Raw genomic sequence first — 26,896 nt, 5'->3', positions numbered from 1 at the left:
CTATATGGCAATATGGCCATGTTTTACTGCTGTTTCTTTTTCAGATTTATGATCGTTATTTGACCCTATAAACGTTCATATCAACTGTCAAAAATCTTTATGACGAACTTATGATACAACAAACTTTCTTCATTTAAGACAGAATGAAATATTTTCATAAATTTTGCAATAGCTGAAAAAAGTATTCTTCTTGTTCAACTAGAAAAAAAAGCAACAGATAGAATTATTTCTTGTGGCCACTTTTAATGTAATTGCCCGTCAATCTACCCATTGTGATTGATAATTTTGTTTTAATTGTTTTAATAATTAACATACCTGAAAATAGTCGCCCGTAGGGGCTTGCAGGACTGAAACTGTATGTTAGAACCCCGTTTGTGGATCCGAACGCGTCGCTATCCAAGTCAGTTGCTGCCATGTCGGGCAATTTTCCGTGAAAAAAGGCGTTGTTGTAGATACGAAGAAAACGTATATATGGTGTGGAAACTTCGGAACATGGGTCATTGACATTGTTAATTGTCAATGTAATGAGCCCTTGACAAAAAAGATTAAGAAATGGTCACTTGAAATATTGATTTGACACATGCAGGGTTATTCTCGTTTGCTCATTTAATACATAAACACATTATTCTTCTTTATCTTTACATAAACATATTATTTATGTTAACTCTTCATGAATCTATGTATACACTTTTAAAAAGTTAGAAATCTTAAGAAAATCAAAGTTGTGTTTAATATACAAAAACATCATATACCTAAATGGCTGGCAAATTAAAACTATCATAGGTATACATCCATATAGAAATCCTATGAACTTAGTTTTGAAATTAGTCATCAATAACATGGAATTGTGTGAGTATTTAAATAATATTACACCCAAACACTGTACTTTGTAGAATCACATCTACGAGCCTACTTCCTGTAGTCGCAGAGGATGATACAAATTGATACAAACTGAATTTTACAAACTTGCAATACATGATACAGTAATTGGATTGTTATAGCAATAGCTCATGTATTTTGAATAAAATATGCTTTCAGTAAATAAAACAGTGATTTCGTTTCTACAAAGGGGCAAGGATAAGGTATGTAATACGTGACGTCATTACCCGAGTCCGACATTCCCGCCTCATCACGCACAGTTACATTACAAGTCGCAGTACCGGACAATCCAGAGTCCATATCATATTCTCTAGCAAACTTCACCTAAAACAATTATAAGCATTTTCAAACTGATGTATTTAACATTATTTTTTACACAATGTTTTCTTGTACGAAGTTCACGTTCTGTGTTAATGTAAAAGTAAGCCAGTCGCTAAAGTGTGCTCGTAATCATTCGATGTCCCATTTCAAAGTAAATTAGGTTTACATATTTGATACTACCTCGCCCATTTGATACTCTCTCGCCCATTAATTTTCTTTAAAGTCAATTTGTCAAAATTTGTCTGCAATATAGTTAACTAGTTGGCTTGGTTATAATTCATAAAGGAGATTATTTTCCAAATTCAATTTAACTAAATAGCTAGAAATATAGAAATATTGACTGAAATACTTGTAATTAATTATCATTATATTTTCTAGTGTCACTAAATAAGTAACGTATTTTAATTCATATAATAAAATGTATGATTGTTATGTGTTGTGTTTCTTTATCTGTGCATTTGCTCAAGTATAAGATGTTAAAATCTTGAGAATAAAGGGATTGTGAATAACTGGTTCTATATATGTATGTGGTTACTTTCTTCGGTTGTTTAAAACAAATGGATAAATGATTTATTTCTAATTAGGCGAAAGAAAAAGTGTATAAAACAAATTTAATTCATAACAATTCAGACGCATTCTGTTCTTCATTATATGCTTTATCATATTCCATCATAATCTTAAATATGGCGGGGCTTTCATAATTTCATAGATCTAAAAACTCTGATGAAAGCAAAAGTAAAAAGAAACAGTTTGCAGGCAAGCATTAATCATTATTTATAAACAAAAAAACTTGTCTATTCAGTTGTTCACCTTCAAATTCAATTGTTTTACTGAGTGTATAATTTCAAAACATCAAGAAAAACATACATCGTATTCTCGTATGACAATGTTCTAATTATAATTATAAAATGTCAATTCAAAGAAAAACCACCATGTAGCCAATACAACTGTGCACACTTTAAAACCTAATTTGCATTTACATTTATACGTGATTACCAAATGAACTTAGAATAAATATAGCTTATTAGATATTGAAATATTATACAGTTACCTCATTTGTTGCCGTGTCCAGGTAAAAGTATTTAGAATCATCCCCACAATCCATTGTAAAATACATGTTATCACCAGCATCTTCATCAGTGGCGGATATTACAGGGTTCGGAGTGAACGCCGTACCTCTTGTATTTGTCTATAATAAACTCAAAATGTCTAACCTGGGTTTGAGTTATAAAACATTTTTTTTTTTCAGATTTCTGACTCAAATCTCAGGACTTTCATTGGTCAGTGAACATTCTGTGACAATTTCTGACCAATAAAAAAAATCTGAGATCTGATTTTGAACTGAAAAAAAATCAATATAACCTTAGACCCTAGTCTTGAGTGTTATAAAACCTATTTTGAGTTAAATCTCAAATCTCATGCTTTTCTTTGGTCAGTGTTGTTCTGTCGCAATTTCTGACCAATTTAAATCTGAGATGTGAGTTTGAACTGTTGAAATTTCTATATAACCTTAGACCCGGGCCTTGAGGTTTTAAATCCGTTTTTCAGAGCCAAATTTAAGTATTTTCATTGGTCAGTTAGAACTGTTTGACAGTTCCTCTGACTGCTCAAGTACTTGAGATATGAGATTCGGCTAAGAGAATATTTTATAACCTCAGACCCTGGTGTATGTCTATGCCAAGATACAAGATGCATAACTTCTACCTAAGGTGTACGTGTCTATGACTAAGATGGGACATTAACTAGACTAGCCTATGTCATACATATGATAAAAGTTTACAAAATAAAATACATTACAATATCGCATTTTATAAAAGAAACGATTTAAAGATATACATGTGTAATATGCTCATCCCGAGATAAAACACTTCTGCAGATATTTATTGAAATTTAGAAAAATCTTACTAAATATATCTAATTTGAAACAGAGAGTGCACAAACTATGTTTTGGAAGCTTATTTTCTATTACTGCTCAAATCGAGTTGATCCTTTATTTAAAAAATGAGAGTTTGTTGGGTTATGTTGGGGGATGCGTTCATTGAATGCCGCCCTTTTCTGTTGATCTTGTTTTTCACATCTTCAATGACACTATGAATTCTCACGGTGTCTACCTATGGCGTGTAGAGTTTAAAATTCAAAGATGTTGATTTTACAAACAAATAAACAAACTAAATATAATAGCATTTATCAAATTATTTTAAGCTATCAATGTTGAGCATGACATATACATCTATATCTATCTAAGAACATAATTACCTCGTCGGCACTTAGGGCTGTGTGTGTAATGTTAAGGGTAATGCCTTCATTAACATTTACGATCACAAAAGTGATTGTCCCAGTAATTGTTTCATGCTGTGTAAGTGCCCCATCATTAATACTAATACTCATTGTCCCGCCTGTAAAAGGCTTCTCAAAATCCGGTTCCTTTTTTACTGATATAATTCCAGCTATAAAAAGGGAAACATTTGGAATTACTTTGACAGATTCAATTTGTTTTACATTCAGAAGTGGATAATTTTAATCAGTTTAACTTTACGTCGAGATTATTCTTAACGTCGATTTTATTAAGACTCCTATTACAACTCTTCTATCATTCTTGGTAGAGGAAGGCCGCATAAATTCGAATCTGAAAATCACTTAAAACCCGTACAAAAAGTTCTACGAGGGGGCATAGCATGTGAAAAGTATTAACCCATGTGACAATGTAGTTGTAGGCGGTATATTTCTGGGTTTATGGGTATCACAACATTTTTCCATTTACCTATGGAGCAAGATTAGGGTTGTTTGGGCAATGTGGTAAAGTAAAAATACAAAACAACGGCAGATCAATGGACAGGTTCGTTGACTAGGAGGAGCTTGATTCCACGCACGCTGGAATTCTTACCTTTCTCTACTTATACACGCAAAACACTTGCCAGATATACACCGAATAACGGTTAAATAAGTAATATTGATGGTTATTTTACAAATGCCCCTCGTATTAAAATAATATTCAATTACACACTTTGTTTCTTTTGTAAAAAATAAACAACATGCTCTCAATTTTGATCATATACGCATTTTATGTTCTTATGACTTGGTTTTTAAGATATAAGCATTTTGTTTCATTTGATAGGTATATTTTGATTCGGTATCATTTTATTGTATCCTTTATTTTCTGAGTAAATGAGTTGATATTTACTTGTGGGATCAAAGTGAAAGTGTGTATCAATATCAACTGAACTATGAGAAACTTTTGCCATTGTAAATGTATCCGTCGGATTTTCGTCTGTGTAGATCACTGAAATGTAAATTCAAATCATGGCAAATTGTAACATTTAAAAATAGAAACAAATAGTATGAAGTAAAGAAATGCAAACATTGCTAAGCAAGTATAGATCAGAGCAGTATTTGTAGGATCTTTAAACCCTCCAATTAAGTAAGAATATTTAGAACATTTAACTATAAAATTTTTTTGATAAGATTACTAATGATATGTATAGACTTTTGTTCAAACAGTTTAGAAAAAAAATCAATTAGGCAGATACAGCAGATACGAAAGGAGTAAATAGTGTAACTTGTGTGAAATGTGTATCTGTAATTTAAAGGTAACAGAAATTGAAAACTATCAAAAAATACATGCACCTTGTTAAATATTAGGCATAGTTTCGATAACATTATAACATTGATAATGATTCAATTAACAGATTTTATAGAAATTGTTTAGATACCGCGACATTTAGATGAAAAAAGAATTTCAATACGATTTTTTGATTAGACATTACAATCTTTGTATCGGTCTTAATTGGTTTGGATTATTAATATTTACATATTACAGGATTGACCTTTAGGCAAAGTATGATGTTTGTTTCTTAATTTTCCAACAATTTTGAAAATTTGACCTATAAATGTTGAAGTAAGTTCACTATAAATGTCAAATTACAGTACATCAAAATAAAGAGCTGGATATCCGGTAGTATGCTATGATGTCCTGAGTAGAAAAACATTAGATATAATTATAAATACCTCTTCCATGAAATGAAAGGAAAAATGCGTATGACAAATGTATAACAAATTAAATGTTGATGCTGCACATCAGAGACGCCGCCAAATTATGTGAACAGTCAGTAAAAATTGAAAATCGTTTTCTATTACACTTGAATATCCGTAGCACAAATCATTTTTTTCTCCATGTTCTTGGTATGTGCTCGTTGTTTAATAATAAAGTTGCATATTTTTGTGAAAAAGTAGAACCTAATGCACTAATTCACAACGTAATGCCACGTCTGAAATTCTTAAATGTTTGTCTGTTGCGACAAAGATTGAAACGTCCGGCCGAAGCAAAATAAATTGGATAACAAGTAAAATTGAAATGATTGGTATACTTAAAATAAATTCAAGACACTATGTGCCAAGAATATGTCCATTTAAATATTGGCACGAATTGCATAATGTTCGAATGATTTTGAGGACGAACTGTCCTGCAGTGTTCTCCCCTTACAGGCCGTAGCGTAACCGGTATACTTTCTTAACGGTTGAGGGAGAACCGCCTCTCTGATAGTGGACGTAGTTTAGGCTTTGTAACTTGTTATTTAATGATTCGACAAGTGATATTGATCAAAGTTGTCCTGGTTTCATTCCCTCCAAATGCAAGCATAGTTACGGAGCATCATATTAAATTTGGCAACAATTTAAGGCGGAGCCGAACTTCAACAGAGGCGGAGCAAATGAAGTAAGTGACACTGCCTCAATCGTTACGTCTCTCAACGGTTAAGTTTTAGAACGATCGTCTGCAGACTGGCTCATTGGCACGTTATTTATTAAGTAGATAAAAAAATTAGATAATTATAAAAAGAATGTGATATTCAAACATGACACTATCACTTCAGGTAAACGTTTATTTTAATGTCTTAAAGCTCTGTGACATGTTGTACGTCAGAAAAGCTATTTTTATTAGAAAATTTGTAAACAATCTGATTTTGTTAAAACAAAAAAAATGAACAAAATCAAGTCTAAACTTTTCCCCATTGCTTTACGGACAAATGCATATCTACTAGTACGCGCCGTTTAATAAATACCTTTTCAATAAAATGAAGGGAAAAAATTCGCGTTTGACAAATGTATTATAAGATAACTTTTGTTTAACAAAAACATTTTACTGGGTACCATAGAAATAAAACATGATTTGCTAATGTCGAACACTTTTGTTTTTAACCTAGCAGACTTAAAAAAACATAAAAGCACAGGATGAAAACAGAATCATAGTAAAAATTATATATTCCCTTTAATGCCAAATGAGTTGAGTTAATGTCAATTTACGTATATTACACTACAGAAGTCAAACCTTTAAACAGAAATGTTCCAGCAGGTGTTTTTTCCATCACGTATTTTGTTGCTGGCAGATTTCTCCATATTGGTGCTTCATTAAACGTATAAGGACGACCTGGAACAAAATTTCAAATTTTATTTTATGATTTATTTTTCAAAAAGAGAATTACTCAGTGTTATTACTTTTTGTTTTAATGGTATGAAGACTTTACAAATAATATAAATAAAGACCATGATTAAATAACCAAGTCTCTGTTTTATTTTATTTTTATTTCTTATTTATTTATTATATGGGGGTGGGTGGGGAAATCAACAATGTTTCAAATGTCACTGTGCATGTATTATTCATCCTTAAACCAGATATTTCGTTTACAAATACCAATAGGTACGCATAAGTTCCAGATATTAATGTAAATACCAGATATTCACTTTGTGTTCAATAACAGTTACTGTAAGATGATAGTAATTTTAAAATATTTTTCTTCTTTTTTCTCTTAACAAACTTTTTTTCTTGTTTTTTTTTTTGTACGTGTTCAGGTTTACTCATTTTCATGGTAGATAAATTCAAATAAGTAACATAATAAGTGTTGTACCAGAAGTAACAACAGATAAAGAATGTGTCTCTGCATTTCCATGATTGTCACTTATTGTGATATCCAGATTGTAGCCTTCCTCGTGTAGTACATCATTTGTTGTTATCTCACCTAAGTATATCATATTAATCAAAATATATTAAGTTGTTATATATTGATAAAAAGGCAATGCATTATTTAAAGAAGGAAAATAATAGAACAGAACAAACATTTTATTTGTTTTACTTAATATACAAATCGTGCAATATTACAAAGCAAATATATACAACTTTATGATTATAGTTTATTGAATACATGTTGACCTACACACACTTTTATTGAACAGAAAAAAAAAGGTATTCAATGAATTAATTTTATTAATGCGACTTATCGCTTTTCATTTATTAGTTACACAGTTTGTCAACAGTATTTTAAAGGACTGTTTTGGCATTAATGTCACATCTGACCGAGGATGATAGTTTTGAAGTTATTATACATTGTTGAATACAAGCCTTAGAGTGAATTCTAATGAATAAGTACACAGCTTTACAGACTATGTTGGTCTATGTGCCAACCATTAAACATTTTGACAGAACTTTGTAACTGCGAGTACAATATGGAATGCACTCATTTTTTTGGACTCAGAATACAAAAAACGAGACAGGAAAGAGTATGAAATAGATGAGATATGGATATTTAGGACTTGGAAAATGAAAATTAGTGTAGATGGAATACAATATTGATTTGATCTGAATTGTTTTGACTCAGAAAACGAAAACGAGGATTAACTGATAAGACTAGATTCGGTAATGATTTTCATGAGATCAACCAATACGGAACAGAAAAGTATAAGCGTGAGGACTGTTTGGTAATGTCAGTCGGTCGAGTAGTGCTCTGACTACTTGACATTAAGGACTATTAACGTCTACATTCGCATAAGGCCTTATATAGTTAAAGATCCTGTATGTGGTTTACCACACAAAATTAAGATATGTATATATATGTACATAATTATGCAAATAAAACAATTTTCAAACATCGAAGAATAATTATGTAAAAAATGTACTGCAAATAGATGTGCATATTATATGTTATCATTAAAATATATACTTTGATTTTTTATTGTAAAATTTGACTTAAGCTTTATAGAAAATAAATTTCTAATTACCTCCCTTTATTAATATGAAATGTTAAATTCAATCATATCTTTATAAATAATGCTTTTCGGAACTCTACAATATCGATAAATCTTAATTTGAGCATCATATTTATGATTTAAAACCATAAAAGATGTGTTACAGAATCTTTAATTAATAACATCTTTTTTTCTATGATTTTATTGACATTCCTTAAAAATTAATTTCTTCAGAGCCTTGTAAAAATATGTTTTTACCTGTTCCGCTTATTGTAAAGGGACATTGGCTATTGCCATCGCAATTGCGAGAAAAAGACACGGTGTCTGACTCAGCATCAGAATATGCAAGCTGATAGATTGTAGTAGTATAAGACCTGTCCACAGAAATCGATTCTTAAATAAAAAACAATACCTTCTAATTGAGCAAAACTATCACATATTCTCTTACATGTAATAAATATAAAGATCCATAAAAGTATTGTTTATGAAACATAGTACATAATGGAATGATCTAAACCTTACCGAAATTTCAAAATGAACAGCTCCTAATTTAACAGTTGTTTGTTTGGGTGATAACAAAATGTATCATAAGTTCGAGTCCTACTCGGGTCACGACCATGTTTCTTTATTTGACACTAAAACTGGTTGGTTCAAGGAAGCGGACTCGAAAGTGATTAATATAAGTTGCAAGAACTTGTTTCGCAATCGAGCTAAAATAAATATGTTCAAACCATGCCAACAAAATGCATTATAATTAGCAAACAGTATAAAGTACATGGTCTTACTACAAGTATGTGCAGGCTGCCTTGGTTTTTTACGGGTGGAAAAGGTTAATCGTGTTTGATCCCAGCAAGGTAAGAGTTTATTTCTCTAAAAATATATACATTTCTATAATTATACCTGGAACGTAACCGCTTGATCCTGCAGTGAAAGTAGGAGCTTCGTTTTTGACAACGTCAACTTGAAAGTTTGAGTACACAGTCGTGACACCGTCTGTACAGGATATCCGCAAATCGTAATATTTCTTTGTCGAATAGGTATATCCTGGTGACGCTGATTGTACAATGTTATACTCAACTGTAAAATATAAATATAAGATATTTCAGGGTTTTTTTCTATTAATACGGGATTCACAAGTCAAGCGAGCCACAAGTAAAATATGATAAGTTTCATACCATACGATGAAAATTTATTTTAACTTGACTTTTTGTTTGTTTATTATACACTTTTTCCTTTCTTTGACATTGCGACCCGAATTGTGGTTAGTATATTGACTTAGTTTAGAAGAAAGTTGTCCGGCAAAATACCAGTAAAAATATGTTGTTTTTTTTTCTTCTCACACTGCAAAGATACATAATTATATGCATTTTATTTCCTCAATATTTCTCAATTTTTCAGTATGTAAGTGTATTATAAATAATTATATCCATATATTAACCAGACATATTCAGATTATTACGACAGGGCTTATAAGTATTAATACCTGTCAAAAAGAAAAAAATAAAATAAGCTAAATGAAACTGTTGAAAACAATATTCTACAAAAATGTCTATTACTGTAATCATCTAAATGATGTAAACTTACCATAAACATTAGGATCTCCTTGAGAAATACTGAATGGCCCTCCATCTGGGTTTGTATCATATAACGAACATGTTAAACTATCGCCAGATGGGCCAGATGGGTCTGTTACGGTAAATGTATAGAGAGTCCTGGACGCTGTTTCTGAATCTACAACAGTTGTAGAAGCTGGTAGTTTGGTAAATCTCGGTCCCTGTTAACACAAGTTATGATAACATTATCAACATCCGCTTTTTAAATTTGTTAATTAAAATGCTCAAACTGTTATGTCGTCTAAGAAAAACCACATTGAATATATAACTTGGCCATTTGCTTAAATATCCACATCTAATTCAAAGAAAATATACATTGACAAGAATAAATTCTTTCATAATTATAATGCATTATTATTTGAAAAAGTATTTAATTTATTTTTAATAGTACATCCCCTCAAAAATGAATATTGACACTCCCTGGACTTACACTTTTCTTTAATATTATAATATCTATAACTACAATGTAAAGGAAAACCACTATACAATTTTGAAAAAGATTTGAAATTTGTGAAGAATATTTTCCATACCCTAGATCCTTTAGAGTAACTAGATCTACGTCAATTAGAAATCTTCTCACACCATGCGTTTTTTTAAACAATGTTTTACTGTGCGTAAAATATAGTTCATGCGCTTTCCTTTATTTGGATCCATGTTTCTTTCTTATCATTATATACAATGTAAAGCCAAGGTAACAGATGATATGATAACATATGATGAATTGAAGTCTATGGGGACATGCTGTAACCACATGATTTAAAAGTATTTCATTAATTATTGTGTGTACATGTATTGTATTCCATTGTTGTGAAATATATAAATATGTTTAAACAACATAACTTTTTATGACTCTGAACTTCAGGGTGGACTATATTATCGCTTATTAAAACGTAAACTGTATCAAATTATATCTGCATTTCGAAACGATGTGTAATATTACTGAAAGCGTACCTCGTTCACAAGATTGATTGTTACTGTACCAGTCACCTCGCCATTACAACCGTCGCTCACAGCCAGCTCTACTAAGTAAGTACTTTCGCTCAATGCTGAAGCGTATGTTAACGTAACTGCCAAATAAAAAAAAGCTGTACATGTAAAATGACACCAAGCATAAAGAGAAAGGTTAAACAAGTCCGATAGAAATTTGTCCGATGGCATTTATGGTCCACACTATGGTCTGGTTACTTTTTCTGTTTCTGCTTTCCATACATCTTTGGATTCTATTTTCGGCAACTGAATGGTTTTATAACAAAACCTGCATTTTTCTACGGACATTTTGTTAATAAGATATGTGACTTTGGCCAGAAAAGTTGTTTTGACGATTCCTAATTCAAGTTTCAATATGGGTCATCTTGGGTCACACAACCCAAACATTACAGCCACTACATACAATAACGATCTATACATGAAAAGCGTTTTGTAAAGGGTGTACGAATTTTTGGCTTGAATTATGGGTATTTTATCTAATAATTATGAAATGAAAACAAAGAGAAAAATCTTAGGTAATTATGTGAATGTGTTTCTAGCTTTTTCAGCCAAATCTAAATTGTACCAATGTTAAACAGTTTTGTAAGGATCGTACTAACTGTGTTAAAGCTGCACTTCTCCAGTTATAGATCAGTCCATCAATTTAACAAAAGTATCTTAGAATCTAATCGAGATTTCATCATTCTTTGGACAAATGTGTTATTATTGAATGTATTTCTTTTTATAAATTGTGTTTCTATTTGGGGGAACATTACCAAGGTGATATTTGACCGTGAACAAATGACCATTCATGGGTGCACATATCCGAATACCGTACAACTCCATTCATGGGTGCACATATCTGAATACCGTACAACTCGCAGTTCGAGAATATTCGCAAGGTTTTGCCATCTGTCAAAAATGGTCAACTGGTGTAATAGGTATTGGTAACGAAATTATGACTGGTGCCTAAAGAATCTAATCAACCATTATTATAGCACAACCATCTTTTTTTTATTTGCTGTTTCGGCAAATAATTAAGTTATAGTGATGTAATGTTATGCATGGATGTCAAATTACAATTTGTTTTAGCATTACATACCTTATGACAAATTGTTTCATAATCAGCACTATTTTCTACATCTTAAATGTTTTGCATCTATTATTACATAATTATAAAGCATATATGTTTGCTTTTTCTACCGAAAATAAATTTTATGTATTTAAGCTTAACGAAACACATATAAACAAAAAAAACTTACGTAGTTTATCATCGAAGTCAAAATTACCGGTGTCTGACTTCTTAGAATATGTGAGTGTATCTGTACCATCAAGATCTAAAACTGACGCCGTGTAGATGACAGTCCCCGTAGCATGCGTATAAACAGTCGTCTCAAAGGGGGCGTTGACAAACATTGGAGGATGGGCTTAAAATGTACATTAATTTTAAATGCATATATAAAGACATTAATCTTTATTTCAAAATTAAAATTTCGAAACGAGAATGCAGTTTTGTTTGTTTAAAGAAAGAATTTTGAATAATAATCAAACAAATCAGCAAACATTTCTTACAAAGTATGCTTAAAATGGGTATAATGTTTATTAGTCATGTGTCTCAAACAGTTTCTTTCTGTATGTCAAATTTTGTTAGTATTGATAGGTAACAAGGATTTACCTTGTAATTGAAAAAAAAAACATTTTACGTCAGTTACATATAATGAAAACGCCTGTGCATGGTAGCATTGCTTTTAATAGAACGTGCTAGAGTCTTTCTATAAAATCAAAAACAGACAAAAAGGTCATATTATGCCTTTGTACAACTTCTATATACCTGGTTTGATATAAGCGGCTACAGCATATCTACGATCTGTTGTCGGTGACCCTGACCCTGATCCTGCGACATCGTCTCCAACGCTTTTTAAGGTTTGTCCAGTTTTACGATAAACACCTGAGTAACCACCAATAGTTTGATAGGTGATCATAGGGTTGCCTGCTGTGTAACTGATAAGATAATAACGCAAACGTTTTAGAAAAAAGCAACGTTTTTATGTCACACATTTACGTATATAGAGGATATTGAATTAGAGTAAGTTCAATACTGAATTTATTGCACGAGTTGAATAAAATTATATTATGCGAGCCTCTGGCGGTAAAAAAAAATCGGTGACAATGGATGTTTGTACTTCAAATTGTCACAAGCTTGATATATATAGAGGAATTTCGTTGCATACACAAACACAATCATCAGTAAGGCTTTTAACTCAGTTTGTCTTTTTTTAATTGTTATAGGCGCTCATACTAGCCCAGTCGAAGGGAATACGCTGTTGTTGTTGTAAGAAATTTTCGAGGCTGCCAACGATCACAAAACCACTCTGATGGTGACGAACATTACGACAGAAGATCAAGATCAAACTTCAATTAATTTCTTTATTCATTTTATATTTAGACTTTAAACTGTCATTGGTATTTTTTCACATTACGAAAAAGATATTAATACGGAAGCGCATCGAAAAAGCTTTTAATTGACACAAAGTTACGGAACAAATCAGGCGCAATTAAGCTTATTATAATGTACGGCAGCATGTTTTTGTTGATGTCGTGTTAGAATCGAAATAATACATATATATACATGTATATCATAATCGGTGATTTTAACAAAGTTACAGGACAAGATTCACCACGAATAATTACGGTATAGATATCTTATTGACAGAGTCCTTCCACAATAATTTGGACCCAATTAAATATATCTTTAGACGAAGATGTTGGTGTAAAATCATTTCCTCCCAACTTAAAAAAATTGCTTCAGAAAAGAAACAACAAGAACAAAGGTCTGAATCCGTTCGATCTGTTTTAAGCCGTCCTTAGCAAGACATTTCATATTTCAATATTTTTTTGCCAGTTACCCTGTCGGCTATATATTGACAACGCCATATTTGTTCTCGAAGTCTTGAAATTTACCTGCCCGGTATTGGTTTTCTAAGAAGCCGCATCGCTTTCAAAACTATATAAAAGTTCGCCGGTGATTGGCTTTATGAAAGATCACGATAATGTGACAACCTATATAGCTGGTAGTCAGATTCTAATGCATAGCGTTATTTAAAAGCTGATTTTACTCAGATTGTGTTTTTGTCTGGCGTCCCGCGGAGCGAAAATCGGCTACCATATAAATGTAAAATTGTGAAAAAAACGCGATATAACATCACGTTTTCACCATCGTACCATCGCGATTTCATCATCATACCATCATGTTTTCATCATCGTGTCATCGTACCATCGCATTTTAACCATCGTACCATCGTGCATCGCGGGTAGTGAAGAAATAAAAAACCACGATTGTCCAAACGGAACACCGTAGAATACTACACACATTGTGTTAAAAATGTAACAAAATTCGAGAAATTTTACAGAACCAAATTTCAACAGTGGTACCACCGTACCACGTCATGGTGTGATGTCGTCATGAAGAAGAACGTATAACGTTACGCGGCGAAACAAGTAGAAATGACTTAAAATCAATAGAAATGCGTGAAATAAATAGAAAGACTCTTTGTTTTGCATGTAAGATTAAAATATATTTCATTCGTGAACACAAGCTAAGATATTTTCACTCGTGGCTAAGTCACTCGTGAAAATATTGCATCTGGTGTACACTCAGAGTAATATATTTCGATCTTACATGCAAAACATACAAATATCCTCTATGTATTAATCAATAAAGCCTTTCAATAATGGATATAAAGTCAAAATATCACTTTGGACATTTGCCTCCAAATCTATGCATACAAAAATTAAATAAACCAAAAATTCCGCCTTTTCTTGCAGGAAAAAAAAACGTTTTGCTTAACAGATGCCTATTTCAGTAGCATCATACAAGTATAGTCCTTTACAATAATTTAAGAAAAGTAAAAATATCCCTTTATTAAAAGTCATTTTAAATGGTTTAAAGCTATATTTAAGGTAAATATTTTTTATGATAATGTACAATTTATCAGTATTAAAATTCTATTTTTCCATTATCTTGAAAACCTATCCATATTCTCAAAAGAGTTTGTAACGTGAAATGTTTCTATTATTTAACATACATTTCTTTAATGTACGTTAGGAACAAACTAGTATGCTGCTACAATCATAAAAGGGTTTTAACCCTTGAACAATGATTTTGTGCATGGGCAATTCGATTCTGAAGCTATATAATTCTAACGTACAAGACTTAAAATTCAAATATATTTTTACAGCAGATATAGATTTATAGTTCATAAATGCTATTACTTGCACATGTAGTTTGAATTACCATTTTAAATCTAAAGAAAATATTTTCTGTTTCTTTATCATCTTGTTCATTATTCATAAAACAATGTTTACTTTTCCACTACGAAAGATCTTTTACAAAGAAAACCAATCGCTCTATCAGTGCTTTCAGCACTTTGATCCGATAGAATTGATGAGTTTTTGTGAATGATAAAGTACTATATCTTTATAATACATTTAACGCTATAATCCTACTAGTACTCACAATCCAAGTTTATATCCATTTTTGACTGGAATCCACATGTCACTTGAAAGCGGTACCTCAAAGAAGTTCTGATCCGATTGATCTGAAAGATACATATAAAAGAAACTTATAACATTCTATTCTTTCCTTTTCTCTTTTAGAATAAGCGCCATTTTGTATGAACACGCAGAGGTCGCAATTAAAGATTAATGAAAAGAGCTTAGAAAGCAAAATCGACGGTTCTGTTTGTAGTGCTACATGACCGGGGCTACGAGTGATGACAAGTGACCAATGTTCCTGTCGCTATAGCGTAGCGGTATGTGACTAATCGCTTGGTGGATGTGAGAATGATGAACGAGCTATGTCCGGTTTCCTATGTGTAAGGCCAGTTAACCAATGTCAAGGCTGTATAAGAAATGCTAGGTTGACAACATCCAGGCTGTAATTAGAAATACTAAGGTTGTAATGTTAAACACTATGTGAACAACGGCCAGGCTGTAATGAGAAATTCTTTGTGAACAACGGCCAGGCTAAACTGAGAAATACAAAGTGAATTACGCAAGGCTGTAATGAGAAATACTAAGTGAACAATGGCCAAACTATAATCAGAAATTCTAAGTGAACAACGGCCAGGCTGTAATCAGAAATACTAAGTGAACAACGGCCAGGCTATTATCAGAAATACTTAGTGAACAATTACCAGACTATAATAAGAAATATTAAGTGAACAATGGCTAGGCTATAATCAGAAATTCTAAGTGAACAGCGGCAATGCTGTAATGAGAAATACTAAGTGAACAATAGCGAGGCTATAACGAGAAATACTTAGTGAACAATGACCAAGCTTTAACCAGAAATTCTAAGTGAACAACGGCCAGACTGTATTGAGAAATACTATAAGTGAAAAACGGCTAGGCTGTAATGAGAAACACAAAGTGAACAATGACCAAGCTGTAACGAGAAATACTATAAGTGAACAACGGTCAGGATGTAATGGAAATACTAAGTGAACAACGGCTAGGCTATAATGAGCAATTCTAAGTGAACAACGGCTAGGCTGTAATGGGAAATACTAAGTGAACAATGGCCAGGCTGTAATGAGAAATACTATGTGAACAACGGCCAGGCTGTAATGAGAAATACTATGTGAACAACGGTCAGGCTTTAATAAGAAATACTAAGTGAACAACGGCCAGGCTGTAATGAGCAACTCTAAGTGAATAACGGGTAGGCTGTAATGGGAAATACCAAGTGAACAATGGTCAGGCTTTAATGAGAATACTATAAGTGAACAATGGCATGGCTATAATGAGAAATACTAAGTGAACTACGGCCAGGCTTTAATGAGAAATACTATAAGTGAACAACAGCCAGGCTGTAATAAGCAATTCTAAGTGAACAATGGCCAGACCTTAATGGGAAAAACTAAGTGAACACGGAGAGGATGTAATTAGAAATACTATAAGTGAACAACGGCCAGGCTTTATTGAGAAACACTATAAGTGAACAACGTTCAGGCTTTAATAAGAAATACTTTAAGTGAACAACGGCCAGGCTGTAATGAGCAACTCTAAGTGAACAACGGCTAGGCTGTAGTGGGAAAAACTAAGTGAACAATGGCCAGGCTAAAATGAGAAATACTAAGTGAACAATGGCCAGGTTGTAATGAGAAATACTATAAGTGAACAATGGCCAGGCTGTATTAAGAAATACTAAGTGAACTACGGCCAGGCAAAGTTATCTAGCTTCATGTTTCTTTAATGTAAATGGAAGAAACCGCGTCTGTAACGTTTATTCTACAGGTTAATCTTTAAAACGAAAAATGGAGTAAAATTATAAAAATAACCTTCTGTTTAGAAAGACCGAGTCAGCGTCGAAGATTTTTCATCATTTAACCTTCTGTTATACCTTCATTATTCCTTTTCTTTTTTTCGTAAAAATTATCGCATTTACCATCAGATCAAACCTTTCGGATATATTTTTTAGTAAATTATTTACATAAATAACATACAGTTAACATCAGTGAGAACAAATTGGTACATAGAAAAATCGGAAAATATCATCTACGTTAAATAATGCTACGTGGATGTTTCATTCCGTTTTAATCTTTCAACTGTATAAATCGATTATTATTGTTTTCTGTATAGCGTTTTACTATTTCATGTTCCGATAAATAGTAACAGTGAACATTATAGCTACAATATCACCATGCGCTATTGTATGACCGAGTAAACCGTGTACCGAAACTTTGCTGCTCCTTAAACTTTTGAACCGGTATGACTAAATAACGCAACTCAAGTTTGATTTTCTTCAAATATTGTAGTTGGAGGCATGCATCTTTATAAACTGTTCATTCCAATCAAATGGTATCAACATTTTTTATGTAAATCCTGGACTTAAAATTGTTTGATTAACATACTTTTTGCCCGTTTTGGAACATGTAGAGGAAATGTTTCCATAAACTTACCAAAACATTAACCGAAAATTTGCTTATTGAATTTGTAAGAAACTTTTATTTTGATACTACTTTTAAGATATCTATCGTTTATCTTAGATTTTATTCCCTTTGTAGAAAAAGTATCCCTAATGCGCCAAGAAAAAAGTCCATTTCTCCGGCATATTATAATCCTTCAAAACATGTATTAAACAAACTTTCATTATGATAGATCTACTATATTCAATATATCATAAATTCTTTTTTTGTTAAATATTTGTAATTTATAACCATTCATTGTGTCTTTTATGCAAAAATACCCCCCATTTTTTCGCATTAAACAAATCTTAAACAGCAGCAAAAAGACCTCTCGCATGCTTCTTTTTAAAGAAGCAAACTTGTATCTTTATAGTAAGGGCAGACCAATATGAAATGATATTCGTCCTCAATAATATTCGTATTGGTCGATTTTGTCGGGGTGTGTCGTCATATCTTCAAGTTTCAATGCGTACATTATGTGCTAATATTGATATTTAGTTATTATAAGCTATTCTTAACTTTTTATCGCAAATATCTAAAAAAGAAATGGCGCAAGTTGAATGTTTATAAGATCTACATAAGTTGTACCAATAGCTTTATAATTTATACACTTACTAATCAATACACATTACATGATCTGGGAAGTAACATAACTGTTGCTCCCATTCTTCATGTGAGACAGCTATCCAGCTAGATTACGGAAGGACGGGCGGTTCTACTTAGACGTACGTTTGTGCCTGAAATAGTGTGCAGAGGGGCACCTGAGTTCTTCCACCAGTAAAGCCGGAAAGTTATCATATATGACTTATATTGTGTTGGTGCTACGTCAAGGAAGATGTACTTTTGACCACTTACCTACTGCATGTCTTTCCTATAAAATATGACTGAAAGCATACTAGTATTTTACATTTTCATTTTTATTTCATTAGGAGTTATACCTACCCCCAATATTGAAGGACGATGTTCCCATAACTTTTGTTCCTTCCAGCACGTAAAACACGACCGTACCAGGCCGCCAAGCGAAGAACATCCAGGTTGTGATTATTCCACAGTCACAATTAACGGTATACTCCGCATGGTTCAAAACTACTTCCAGTCCTGAATCGATTAAGACATATAATATAGGTCATTACTCAATATTTCAACCACTCGATCTAACACAATGCACGGATAATTCATTTGCAGTACAACTTGCAAAACAGATGGTTAACTCGTGGCATCCCAAGACAGATTTTTTTTTCATTAAACAAATCCTGATATATAGTTTCAAAGAAAACTTTAACTAGAGTTTGTAATTTGTAAACAAAAGCAATGTTAAAAAGGCATTTTTTTTTTTACTGGCAGCCATTTTGTGCTTGCGCGCCAATCGTTTGATAGATCGACAATCCCATCATTTGAAAATCCCATCATTTGATGTAGTCGGCTTGAATCAACAGAAGGCTGAATGAAAACAACCTATCTTACACGTTATAATTCTATATAGAAAACGACTATAGAAAACTATTTCTTGCATATCAGACAGAGAAAATCCTGTCGTACAAACAAGACAGGTCGCGTGCTTCAAATGACATCATTCTCGTGCGCCTTTATGAATGAATTGCGGTCTTAGGATAGGATAAAATCAATGTGCCGTTACGATTGAAGTTGTATATTAATACGCTATTTACAGAAAAGTGTGAAATGAAAATATTAGTTTCCTTTTTTTCCGAAATATCATTTATTTGTATTATGGAAGAAAAAAGACACCGCCAACACGGACAGGAATATCTAGTTATCGAATAACTGTTGAGCGGAAACTCGACAGAGCCTCGTTACCGCCATGAATTACACATGAAATATGACTAGGTGCCACCAGGATACTCTAACGTCCCCCGATTCCTTAAATAATATTATTTAACACAAAGTGCAGTCAATTGTTATTTCAAAAATGGCCGTCATACCTTTAGATCCTTTCAAAATATATACTTGTCTGTTCCAACTGTCAATGTTTTATTTTCAATTTTCTAACCCCCATTTAGTGAGTCATAGATGTATACGAGGCTACCAAAATGTTAAGTTTATAGTATAAATACCCAAAAATACCGATTTTTATGACAGAATTACACTGGTAGAATAATATCAAACGTTTTAGGCACCTTCAAATCACTATTTTATTAATGTCCTGTGCCCACATATAAATTTTATGAACACGCCGTCTACGATATAGAAATACATTGTTAGGGGGCAGGGGACATATCCGAATGATGGCCCCGTCAATTTTTTTAATAACTCAGTCATGGTGTTTTGAAGGTACTGGAAACTTCTGATATTTGTCTGTCATTGTAATTCTTTCTTGTTTGTGTGTAGGAAATGAAAAGTATTTTTGGGTTTTTACCCGTGTAACACCGCACTTTGGGGCCAAACGCACTTTGGGGTCCGACCCAAAAGTGCGTTATGTACTTTGGGGTCCGACCCCAGAGTGCGTTACGCACTTTGGGGTCCAATTTCGACCCCAAAGTGCGTTAAACAGGTACATATGCATTTTTTAACATCAGGCAAACGACCGCACTTTGGGGTCATAGAAAATTTATGTTCATTATGTTTTAAATAATATATTGTAGTCAAAGCCAATGGTAAACAAAAAATAAAGGTATTAAATAGACACAAAACATGTACCCTGAATTATAGTAGAATCAATAGGGATTTAAATGGTCTTGATTAGTAAGTGAAGAACTTTCACCAAATAAATCACCAAATAAAGAATTTGTATCAATTAATAAGCTTAAAATATTTTATTTTTTTCTCAAATTTTCCATTTATTTTAAATGAATGTACACCTTTCATTAACTCCATTGTTTTTAGCTAAATGCATTATTTTCCCGGTTTTTATTTACACATTTTATCGAAATATGATAGTCTTAGCATAGACAAAGGTATAAATTCAGGGAAATCTTAGTAAGACATTTCAGTAAAAATGTGCCTGATAATATGTTAAAAGAACCATTTATTTAGCTAAATGTGACATATAAGAAACTTGACTAGGTGTAGATGCGGCTTTAAGTAGTAGTCCGTACAGGCAGTACTAAAAATATCAAATATTTAAGTAGTCGCAGATTTAGAGTTGTGCATCAGAATAATGTAAAATTCTTAGGGGATTGTGGGGTATCGATCCCCCGAGGATTAAAAATAACGTTTTAAAGACCCATTATGCTTTTATTTGGGTGGGGGTAAACATAAATTGCTGTCAGACATTTTCTTAAGGAGCAATACATGCAAACTATTATTTTCTTGAATGTATGTCATATATCATTGAATAATGCTGTGCAACTGGTTATCTGCCTGTGAAACAGATTTTGAAATATTTGGAATTGTGTTTCTGGCCACACTGAAATACAAAATTGTTCATTTTTAGGTCCCCTGCCCCTTTATGTCTGGTGGTTGATTTGGTACGCTTTTGTGCGACTCGTTGGCGCTAGCGACAAAGCGCCAAACGGCACGTTGTCGCGCTGTCGTCATGTCTCTAGCGCGGCACGCCAAACTGCTCGTTGTCATGCGGCGTGTCTTCGCGATGTCACATTGTCGCTCGGTTCAAATTGAAGGATTGGCTTATAAGCCGCACGACAGCGCGACAACGCGCCGCACGACAACGCGCCGTTTGGCGCTTTGACGTGTTGTCGCTAGCGACAGATCGACAAGTCGACAGTGCAACAACGCATCGTTTGGCGCTTTGTCGCTAGCGCCAACAAGACGCACAAAAGCGTACCAAATCAGCCACCATAGTTATATAGGTTTTGATATAAGCGCATGAAATATTGTGCTGTATCGGGGTAAGACGCAGCATATCTCGTCAGACTTCGTTTAAATCACTGCCTTTACAAACTATAAGTGACCATAGAAAACGCCACGTCACTCTAAAAAAGAGGCTCAAAGAAAACTGTTTTAGTAAAAAATGTCTTTGTAGTCTGATAGATTTACAATCATGCAATGACCTTGTTTTATATAATATGTTCCTAAGTTAACACGTTTATTTTGCCAATTAGAGTTTAAATTGCATTAAAGTATTCCCAAAATAAATTAACGTAATCAAAATTCATTTTAGAATATAAATTGAGCATAAATGGTCACCATAGGCATTTGTGCAGGCTACTAAACTTGCAACATTTTCAATTTTGCCGTTTTGGACGTTCTTCAGGATTTCTTGATACCTTCACCCACTGCTTAAAGCGCCTTACCATGAACATAAAGCTTTTCCAAAATAACTTATTTTCATGACTCTGACGGAGTGTATCAATGCTTTCAAATGTATATCCATGTATATATATGCTTTAAATAACACCAGTTTTTTAGGTTGGGTAAATATACATAGGTTCATCGTACAGAAATGCTTACTGTGGGTGTATTGAACTATGTTACTCTATCCGCCGAATAGAGTACAATAAACCTTAAGCAAAGAGCAAATAAAATATGTGCTACTCATAGCAAGAGTGCTGTTAAATTAGAAAGAAACATGTTTATAAAATTTGTTGTCCCAGCAGAGCAGGATATGAAAAATAAAAACATATATTATGGTGTATTATCGCTAATTGATTACTTAACCCTTTCCCCCATGAGCATATTGTGAAAAATGGCCATTTTCACTGAAAAGCCTCCTGTTACAAGTTCAAACTGCTATGAAACTATGATAAATGCTTCAATACTAATCAAACTTGGCACAAATGTTGACTGGACCATTGCCTTTGTAACGACATGCTCAGTCTTAAATTTCCTGATACCATGGCAACGAGGGGACATCTCAAAATTGCCAAAAAACACTATTTTGCCTCGATTTTTCCATCAAAATTTATTTCAAAGTGCTGCAACTTCACAAGGGATTGAGATAGAGTCAAAGGCTTTTCAGCGTTGGTTACACGTTACCTTATGATCGACCTGGGGTCATTTTAAGCCTCTCACAAGTCCAAAATTTTCTTGGGGCCCAAATAGGACATTTTTTCACTATTTCAGGCCAAAAAAAAGGCGGGGGTCGAAAGTGCGTTGTTTCGCGTATATATGAGGTAAAGGGTTAATGGTTAGACACATACCTTCGTGTCCATGTATGTCCTCTGTACCTGACAAGGCTGCGCCAGTAACAGTGTCACTCGCGTAATTAAAGTCATACTTCCTGACAGGGGCCCCTATGAATCCACCAGTACAAGCTGCACCTGAAATGATGATAATGATTCAGAAGTTCATTAAAGAAATGATAACAGTCTAAGCGATATTTGTCGCATATTTAAAACTGCTTTGGAGTTTTGGATGCGTAGAAATTGATTATTTCCACACCAAAACAATATGCTGCCTCGCTTGATTATTTTGCGGATTTAAGGAACAGTAATGAGAGATGACCTGATAAGTCTTAGGTTACTTTTTTCGGTTGAGTACATCAACACAGTATATGTCTTGTGGCGACTATATAGCTTTTCTGGTGGTGGAAGACCTCAGGTGCCCATCTGTATATTAATGCACAAATGCACCTGAGTAGAATGACCGATGTTCCGTAAGCTAGCTGTATAGTTTTCTTATACGAAGAATCTAAATGCCCAGTGGCGAAACCACTCGGCGAATCCCCAACTCTGTGGCTACTTAAAGAAATAAAATAAGCTAGTTATTGAAACAAAATATGATGACGGTAAACCTTAATTGTAAATTCATACGATATAATATCGTATTAATCCGAAAAGGATACATTTTGTATACATGTATTGCAAGTTATATATATTTTACTTTTAGACTGTTTAAACAACATTGATTAGTGAGAGAAAAAAAACGGATTAATTCCTAACCTTCAGTAACACGTATAGTATATATCACCACAACACATAGAATAAGTAATACTTTCATTTTATTAATGTCCACAAATTTCTAGACTCTCCTATGAAGATTGTGTTTTAAGCTGATATTAAAGATAAGTGCTCTTTCTTCAAGTATTTGCCTGCTCATATATATATAATCCCGTTTAACTTTTGGGAAATCGTAAAGCGGAACCCACTATTGCCTATTCTCTATTGTCTATATCCTTCTCGCTTTGTTTAATAGACTTACACGGGTCTATGTTAATTAATAAAAATTTCGGTTCGAAGTGTTAAAATAACATTGATCTGTATATATATATTCTTATCATTGACCGTATAGGCTTTTAAAGTTTTGTCTTTCCTCTTTTATGTGTAAAATGCATTTCCAATGCATGTTTAAAAAAATAAGGTATGTTGTGTTATGTTTCCAAGAATGTAAAAAAGATGGTGTTACGAAAATATCATTTTTATATAAATCAAACAGCATGAAATTTGTCTCTTGATCTTATCACTAAAAGAAAAGAAAAAATTACAAATATTACTGGTTAGGGAATACATGCCTATGTGGCTTTTCTTGAAATTATACATCTTCTTCCTCCGATAAGATGGGGAAAAACAAATATTATTATTGTCAACAATAATAACGCATTTTCATTGATATTTTTCACAGGTTAAATATGTTATTTCTAGATATATCGTTTCATATTTAAATGTTAAATGTATGAAATGAAATTTGCCGCCGATAACATACTATTTAAATTACATAATAAACAGTAAGGAAATCCCTCGATATGTCTAATCTACCGATCCACTCTCCATACGAAATGAAGATAATTAAGTGGTGCGCATGAGATAATTAAGTCGTGGACACGAGATACTATGTCGTGGTCACGAGTTCACGAGATATATATCTATGTCGTGTGCACGAGATACTTTGTCACGGCCACAAGTACTATATTTTTTGGCCACGAGTTACTAAGTCGTGCACATACATAAAAATTGACAAAAAGAGAATATGATGTTTAAATATAACAAAATTGGTCTGTAACTTATGTTATAATGTTTTGAATGTTGATGTTGTATTAAAAATTTTGACAATGTATTAGTTTATACGAAATTTATTATAGTTTGATTATGTACTATAAATTTGTCTCAATATTTTCGATACATGTGTATTGTTAGTCCATTTAATTTGTAGTACATTTTGTACAATGTTTTTCAAAATAATTTAATTAATTTTAATTTTAACTAATAATTCATTTAAGAAATTATATCGGTGAGTGGTATTTATCGGCTATTTAACACCCGTGTGGAGTTTCGATGCTTAGGAATTAGTACTTTTTTAAGATTTATTTGCTTTCTAGTTCATTCATTATTGATACACAAAAGACACATAAGACTTAATAAAAGATAATGAACTAAACATAATCATGCATGTCATTTATAGAATTTTGATAAAATGTTACTGCATCTTTGATCGTAAAGAAAGAGACGAACAAAATTGATCGCAATGTACACATTATATAGTGCTTAGTGCACATGTACATGTAAAACCTATACAAGTCTGGGGTTATTCAAGGGCATCGAAACAATGAATAGAATAGAAACAAATAACCTTGTATCAAATTTCGTGAAACAATGCATTTTGACTCATTATAAAAGTCACAACACACTGCTTCTATTTTGTTATAAGTTGAACCGGGGGTCCGTCTGCATAGGTGGAACGTTTTAGATAGTTTACAACAAAAGGCTTTTAACATATACCGTATTAGCTGATAACATTTTACTTTTATAATTAATAACTTAAAATTGTACAAATCGAAATCTTTGATAAGTTAAATTGTAGGTGTCATATTATAAGAATCTTACACGTCATTTAAAGCACGCGACTTGTCTTACATGGGGGTGTAAGACAGGGTTTTCTAGCACCGCCGAAACAATGGATAATCCTGTCTGATATGCAAGAAACTATGGTGGCTGATTGTGAACGCTTTTGTGCGTCGTGTTGGCGCTAGCGAAAACATTACAAAGCGCCAAACGGCGCGTTGTCGGACTTTCGTCTTGTCGTCCTGTCGCTAACGATGTACGCCAAACGGCGCGTTGTCGCGCGGCGTGTTGTCGCGACGTCACATTGTCGCTTGGTTCTAATCGAAGGATTGGTTTTTATTTATGTGAACAAAAAAGAGATAGTGAAATTCGTCACCCAGGTGGTTTGACTCATATAACGTATATTTATAAACGTAAATTTCTCTCTACATTTAGGAATCTACCTTTCTCAATTGGCATTTTATGATTCATACATCTAAAATTTAACAAGGCTGAAGACATTATTATTCCTTACTCTTGTATTTTCCCAGAGATATGGAGTAAAGGAGTGGTTTTATCGTTGTATAGAAATAAGCCTTAAAGGGTGATGAAAACGACTCTGGTGATTACAGGGACATAACTATATTAAATTGTTTTGGTAAACGCTTTACTACTGTACTAGTACTCAGTGTCTTTCAAATAGAATTCTATTTGAAAGACCCTGTAAAAAGGTTGGGCCCAAGTTCTTACAACATTAGCGATCGACCTTCCCCTGAAATAGCATATATATGACATAACTATCAAATAAATATACAACATTGTATTAAAGGGAGACACAGGCAAAATTTTCATTTCTTAGTTTTGAATTTTTCATTCATTATTCTGTAAATGCCCTCAAAATAAATATATTAGACAGTCAAAGGAACAAAACTTTTCTCCATATAAAGAATAAAATGGTGGTTTCCTAACTTGACCCGCGTGGGTCAGGTTAGAGCGCTAGCATTTCACAATAGTTGTCAAAGTGAACTCTGGAAACGTTAAAGAAAATGTCAAATGAATGACTTAGGCTTGTTTCAATCATACAATATCCACAATATCTGTTATTGTAACTTCAAGGGTCTGTTCAAGTCACTTGACTTGTTTTAAAACTTTTTGGTGATTCTATTGGCGTCTAAATTTTGTTCAAAATATATAGATATATTTACGCTTCAAACCCAAATTATATAGAATTTAAACAGAAATTTATGCTAAAACTTCAAGAAAAGTCATTTTAGCGTGATTTGAGTTCAAAGATCATTTTAATATTTTTGTCTTTATTTTGCATGAATATCCCTTTAAAGGCATACAGCTGAGGGATTTTGTTCACACCAATAACTTTATACAATAACATATATACAGCAGTTTAAAACAGAATTGATTGAACTAAAATATACGTATCTACATTTGATTGATTATACATGTAATTTTGTTGGAAGCTCAAATTTCTGTAATATGTAAAATTGTATGAACGTGTAATTACGGG

General features: G+C 32.8%; 1 protein-coding gene across 1 annotated transcript; it reads right to left on the bottom strand.

Moving 5' to 3' along the window:
• Positions 1–23,812, bottom strand: LOC132746390 (uncharacterized). The gene is made up of 18 exons (XM_060735511.1): positions 23,560–23,812; positions 22,819–22,938; positions 18,704–18,859; positions 15,310–15,391; positions 12,625–12,794; positions 12,056–12,220; positions 10,779–10,894; positions 9,799–9,988; positions 9,115–9,291; positions 8,473–8,607; positions 7,101–7,211; positions 6,524–6,622; positions 4,382–4,480; positions 3,457–3,647; positions 2,252–2,389; positions 1,107–1,203; positions 316–531; positions 1–65 (listed from the first exon to the last, which is right to left on the bottom strand). Exons 1-18 carry the CDS (start codon positions 23,615–23,617, stop codon positions 1–3), a joined length of 2,385 nt encoding a protein of 794 aa, XP_060591494.1. The 5' UTR covers positions 23,618–23,812.
• Positions 23,813–26,896: the final 3,084 nt, after the last annotated feature.

Source organism: Ruditapes philippinarum, unplaced genomic scaffold (assembly GCF_026571515.1).
Source record: "Ruditapes philippinarum isolate M1 unplaced genomic scaffold, ASM2657151v2 ctg2567_1_1_1_1, whole genome shotgun sequence".
Taxonomy (NCBI): Eukaryota; Metazoa; Mollusca; class Bivalvia; order Venerida; family Veneridae; genus Ruditapes; species Ruditapes philippinarum.
The sequence above is the reverse complement of the archived record's forward strand: the minus strand, read 5'-3'. Positions and strand labels throughout refer to the sequence as shown.